Source organism: Corvus brachyrhynchos, unplaced genomic scaffold (genome assembly GCF_000691975.1).
Source record: "Corvus brachyrhynchos isolate BGI_N302 unplaced genomic scaffold, ASM69197v1 scaffold283, whole genome shotgun sequence".
NCBI lineage: Eukaryota > Metazoa > Chordata > Aves > Passeriformes > Corvidae > Corvus > Corvus brachyrhynchos.
In genome coordinates this window covers 1,918,937-1,924,936 of record NW_008237409.1, presented here as the reverse complement: position 1 = coordinate 1,924,936, position 6,000 = coordinate 1,918,937, and the positions used below count along the sequence as shown (strand labels likewise).

General features: G+C 40.5%; 1 protein-coding gene across 2 annotated transcripts in view; it reads left to right on the top strand.

Annotated features, from left to right (window-relative positions):
- The window catches only part of USP32 (ubiquitin specific peptidase 32), a 43,147-nt gene that overhangs the window by 22,341 nt on the left and 14,806 nt on the right, over positions 1-6,000 (top strand). Inside the window, exons 12-15 of one of the 2 annotated variants that reach the window (XM_017730947.1) lie at positions 1,192-1,237; positions 2,477-2,652; positions 3,342-3,482; positions 5,216-5,375. In XM_017730947.1, the coding sequence (XP_017586436.1) occupies positions 1,192-1,237; positions 2,477-2,652; positions 3,342-3,482; positions 5,216-5,375 (523 nt within the window). Of the gene's footprint in view, positions 1-1,191; positions 1,385-2,476; positions 2,653-3,341; positions 3,483-5,215; positions 5,376-6,000 lie in introns of both variants that reach the window. The other variant, XM_017730948.1, reaches the window with a different exon arrangement.

The window sequence follows — 6,000 nt, the reverse complement described above, 5'->3', positions numbered from 1 at the left end:
CTGAACCAATAATGCTCAGAATTGAGCAGCTCCTGTCTCTTGGTGGAAAATAATTGTTCTGCTGAATCATTGTTATGTGGGGAGCTTTTCACTGTAATTTCATTAAACTCTCATCTCTTTCATCATTCCTGCAGCTCACAATATTTTTTGAATAAAGACATGCTCACAGGAGCATTTCTTTCCAGTCTTCTGAGCCCTTTGATAATAAAGCTGCCCTCTTTGGGTTTGACTTGGCTTGGGCCACAAATACACTCTGAATTTTCTGGACAAAGGAGGAATTGGTATAACTTACTTCAGAGGCAATGACAAAATGTAGTCTGATACCCAATAAAAGGAGTCCTGCTAGAACTTTATAGATACAGGGTGCTCTGTAACACCCCTTAACTAAAATATTTAAGCTAAAGCACCACTGAATTGTACAAAATACAGAATGCTTAATAAATTTAATAAAATTTCATTGGAAATAAATATTAGTTACAGGCTAAACAAGTGAAATAAACCTAGAGTTTTTATATCCTCATAAGTAATCATATAAGTACTTGATTTTTTTTATAAAAACAAATAGCTGGAAGTACTCAGAAAACTGCAGTGTGTGCATTAACTAACCATGTAATGACCGTATTCTTTGTGCACAATGAATTGGACAAATGAGGGCTGAAATGCCAGGTAATTTGATCCTTACCCTGGTGTAAGTGCTCAGATGTGCACAGGATTTCATCCCTAATCCTTTGCATGATGGCACAAGGCCATTACTCACTGCACCTCTCAAGCTAAGAAAAAAAACCTCAGAATTTCTGTGAAAATGTTGCAGGTTTGAGGAAAAAAATGTGGTTTTTGTTGTTGTGCTTGCTGTTCTCAGTTAACCATATGAAATTCAACAGGGACAAATCTTCAAATATTTATAGTCTGTAATTATAGCTGTTTAAAACCAGGTGTATTTTTATGTAGCTAGATAGGGAAAATAAGTGTGGAATTCGGATCCTGTGCAGAATGGTTTATTAGATTATTTTAACAATTTGGGGTGTTTATTTCTGCTGATGTTTCACTGGTACATGTAGAAAGTGTTTTTTTCGTCAGCAAATCTTGTGATGTGCAGAAGTAGTCACAGAGTTGAATTTTTGGTGGCTGGTTTGACTGACATGTCTTTGATCTTGGCTCATAATTAACTTCTCTATTTATTACCTGCTCTAGGATGCAAACCCTGTTGTGATAGAGCCTTCATCTGTCTTGAGTGGAGGTAAGAATTCCCTCGTAGCTGCTGCAGCCAATACCCCAGAACAGGGAGAAGACAAAATGGGAGGTCTTAATGACTTCAGTGCACCAGAAGAAAAGTTTTCAGATAATATTTCCACTGCCTCAGAAGCCTCAGAGTCCACCAGCAGCAGTAAGCATCTTATTTCCTTGGAGGTTTAATGTAGAACAGCTTTTGGGAAAACTGCACACTGCATGGACCCCTCCAGCCAGAGAGATAACACAGTTTGGATTGCAGGATTTTTAGGATTGCCAGGATTTTTTTTAGGATTTTTTAGTGTGTAGTGGCTAAACACAAAGTCTTGTTTAACAGCAGTTTATCTGTTATGCTGGGGTTAGTTATTTTTGTCCTATCATTTATTTTCTGAGTGGATTTTTCCCCCTACTTTCACATTAAGTTGTTTTAAGCTCATATCTGGTTGATCCTATACTCTGCCATGCAATAAAAGAGGGAAGAAACAGCAAAAAACCATGAGGAAAAGCAGAGTTGTAGTTTTACAGGGCATGTGATTTAAATTTGAATGAGTTTGTGCAGATCTTGAGAGCCATCTTGGCAAACAAAGTGATTTTAGTCCTGATTTTCAATGAGTTCTTGTGAGAATTGGAGATTTTTTTCTTGTAAGGCAGCTGAAGGTTGCATCTGATATTTTAAAATCATAACTTCAGTTGAAACTAGATAAATTACTGTGATATTTTTTGGGTATAGGGGTTGGGGGAAACAAAGGACAGAAAGAGAGACAAGTTTTAGCTTAAAGGTTCTTTCTTTTTATTTGAATTGAAATTTCCATTTAGTTCTGCATGACCAAAGCAGCTTCTATGAGAATAAAAGCATTGCCTTTTCAAGGAAAAATAAAATAATGCATTATTGGATATATCTTCAGTTCTGTCTATGAGTTTTTCAGCAGTTTGATGTTCAAACATCCAGACAACAACTAACTGCTCACCACATTTGCTCATGCAAAGCTGGTTAGGCTGTTTCAGAGCTGTGTTTGTGTAATCATGATATAAAATACAGAAAATATAATATCAAATCAGAAATCCCATTCTGAGAGATAATATATTTACCCCTGGGGTTGGAAGAGTTGCATGTTTCACTGCAGGGTGAAGGACAGCAAACTTAAACAATCTTTTTTAAAGCAAGGATACAAGATTGTAACTCGTTCCTTTCTGGTTTATGGGATCAGGAACTGAATTATTTCTGTTTTTTCTCTTCCTTTGTGCTCAGACACTCTGTACCCTGGCACCCCAGGCTCTGAGGTGTGCTTTGCAAGGCAGCACAACACTTCAGACAATAACAACCAGTGTTTCCTTGGATCCAATGGGAATGCTCTGCTCCAGCTGAATCCCCAGAAACCGGGAGCTATTGATAACCAGCCCTTGGTGACCCAGGAGCCAGTGAAGGTAGAGGCACCCAAGGCATGGGAATAGAGGAAAAGGATATTTTAGCTCTCTCTTGTCACACCTTTTTCATGTTGGTCTTTTTGAGCTTAATTCTGAATTAACACTGCTCTGTCAAAGAGCAAAATTTAGGTTTCTTACTCTTATTTTAAGGAAAAATTGTGTCCTGCTTCTAAGGCTACTCTTGTGTTTTGTGAGAAAAGAAACATTCAAAATGTTCTTACACAAAATTTACCAAAGGGAAAGGTTTTTATGAAAAGGCAGCTTGCAGCATTAAATGTAAAATACTTTGTTAATCAAACACTTCAGTGTTTCCATCTAAATAGGAATTTACTGCTGCTGTATAACAATATAGTAAAACAAAACTGACAGGTTTTGCAGTATGAATGCAAATAAAACATGGAACACAGAGCAGCAGCATCAATGCTGAGTAGAGATGGGATTTTTCCATCCAAAGTTGTTGGAGTCGGTGACACAAGAGCAAAACACATGAATTTTACACTGCACAAGCTTTTAGAGAAATAGTAAATAATGAAACTTGAACGTTAATTACTGCTACACTGAACTACCATCTCTGTGTGAAAAGCAGCTGCTAATTGTTACTTAGAAGTCTTTTAATAATTAAAGAGATTTCTGTGCCCGTGTACTAATTTTTCCACTTGAGATGTGACAAAACCCCTTTCTTTTTAAAGGCTGCATCATTAACAATGGAGGGTGGAAGGTTAAAGAGATCTCCACAGCTGGTGGAAGGAAAGGACTATGTCATGGTGCCAGAACCAGTTTGGAGAGCACTTTACCACTGGTATGGAGCAAACCTGTCCTTGCCCAGGCCGGTAAGTTGTGATTTTAGACACTTTTTAACAACCAGATTGGTCCAGTGGCACAAGGTAACCTCTTAGAGTCATCTCCCACTTCAACCTGTGTCTAGAAGAGCAAACTGGGAAAAAGCAGCCTCCAGACTGGTGCTGGATGGAAAGCTGTGGCTGGTCAGCCGGAGGGTTTCCGCACCAATCCCAGGGGATTTTCAGCAGGAGGTTTGCAGCACAATCCCAGGGGATCTCGTGGCAGGGCAGAAGTGCTGCTCAGCTGCTGGTGTTTGCTAAAGCACACAAAAGTAAACCTGAGGTCAGTTTAAAAGGCCTGGCATCAAAACACTCACCTTTAAAAACTGAGAGAAAGTTAAAAAGCTATAAAATGAAAAGTGGGACACGTGCAGCTCTGAAAACCTGTCCCTGCTCTCTGGCAATTCCATGAAGTGGGGAGAAGGCAACAATTGCTGCTTCAGATTCAGCATCACAGAAACACAATGTGCAAAACTGGGGGAAGAGCTCAAAAGCAGATGGCAATAGGTGAGTCCAGGGAAGAGAACAGGCTAAGACTGTTCTCTGTCAGAATGGCTGCTCAGGAGCTCGTGGGAGCTGGAGCTGCAGGAGTCTGCTCACTTGGAAACATTGGGAACTTTTTCTTCATTTTTTCTTGAGTGTATTTATTCCACAGAGTGGTTGGTTTGTTCTGTGTCAGGTAGTCTCTTGTAGGAGATGCACTTACAAAAAATGGATATGAGGGGAGTTTTGTGATGGTAGCAATAGATACTTGGTGGTTGGTGTCACAAACATTCATGTCACAGATGGGAGAGGATTATTTCTATGATTTTTAACAATTTGGTCTGTTGGCTCTAGTGCAGACAATTATTTTAATGGGAAAAATCACTGGCTTCTTACCTCCTCCCACACATTCTCCATGGAAACAAACACCTTTCATGATCCAGAAAAGGCCACATCACTTTATACACAAAGTAATGTGCTTTTTTTTCTCAGAAAATGTCATCACCAATGTTTTTGTTGTAGCTGCAGTTTAATACTGTGGCACTTCAGTGTGGTATGTTCCTTCCCACAGCTTGAGCTGTTTTCTTCTGCTTCACATGGTCACAAAAAGAGTGAACATTCCTTCCATTTCTGTTTGCATATTTGGGCAGATCTAGGTGGCAAAAATCTTTGTAGAAATGGTGGCTGAAGAGCTGCAAAACATGTTTTGGGGGTAATTTCAGCTTTTTCTGTCAACACAGCAAGATGCAACAAAAGTAGGTTGCAGCCTGTTTGTACAGTATGAAGGTTTTAAGTCAATCCTGTGGTTCACAAAGTTCAAACCAAATGTCTTATCCTGCATTTGTCAGTTTTTTCAACAGCTGTGAAACTTTCATGTGGAAGTATACAGTGAGTGGAATTAATGAGGCTCGTTGTGGATCCACATATATATTCCAGGAATTATAAAAATGTTCCTTCTGTGGTGCGGTGCAGAGGGTGATGCTGCACTAAAGAAGGTGTTTGCTTTTGACAACCTGCAGCTAATAAGCTTCAAAAAGTGCTTAGGAATCAGGAAATTGTCATTCCTGGGGATGTTAGCCTAAAACCCCACGAGAAGTTCGGATTTTTTTGTCTCCTCATAAAAGAGTTTGGATTTTTAATAATTCAGTCATTTTTTAATGATTTAATCATTCCTGTTTCTATTAGTATTCCCTCCACACTTGCAAGGTGAGTCTCCAGGATGTTGCAAACATGTTTTGCAGGTGATCAAGAACAGCAAGACGAACGTGCCGGAGCTGGAGCTGTTCCCTCGGTACCTGCTGTTCCTGCGGCAGCAGCCGGCCACGCGCACCCAGCAGTCCAACGTCTGGGTCAATATGGGTATGATGAGCCTCAGAATGTTCCCTCAGCATTTGCCCAGAGGTAACTTAAGAATGCAGCAAGAACCACCATCCCTGTGCAGTTTCTAGGCCAGCCCAGGCTGGGGGAGCTTCCTGCGCTGCGCTTGTGCTCCAGCTCAATCGCCCTGCGGCACAGCCGATGCTCGGGAGCATCCAGGGGCTTTCCCTGCCCTCTCCTCAAGGGAAGAGGCAGCAGGGAGCATTTGCAGGGAAATCAGTTAATTCCCATGGTTATGGGTGAGTTGGGAGTGAGAAATGAGCACTGCAGAAGCTGAACTGATCAGAAGAGCCAGAGCTGGGCATTCCCGTTGGGAGTGATTCCTGTAGCCATGGAATAGGTGCCTCTGTGCCTCTGATAGTGCAGTGGCACAATAAATTCAGTTAATGCTCAGCCAACTGCTTCTGAGTTACTTGGGCAGCTGGGCTTTGATGCCCAAAATTATTTAATGCTCTTTAGAGAGAGATTAAATGAATGGAATATGAAGACTATTATTTGACATAGTTCAAAAAGACAATTAAATACAAAGTATAAACACCCAGCTAAAATCTCTTTGTCATAACTGTGGTGGTAGTGCTCACCAAAAGATTATGCCAAGAGTAATCTTTAGGTTGTGGCTTCACATTTCAGCTGGGCAGTGTTGCAGGAT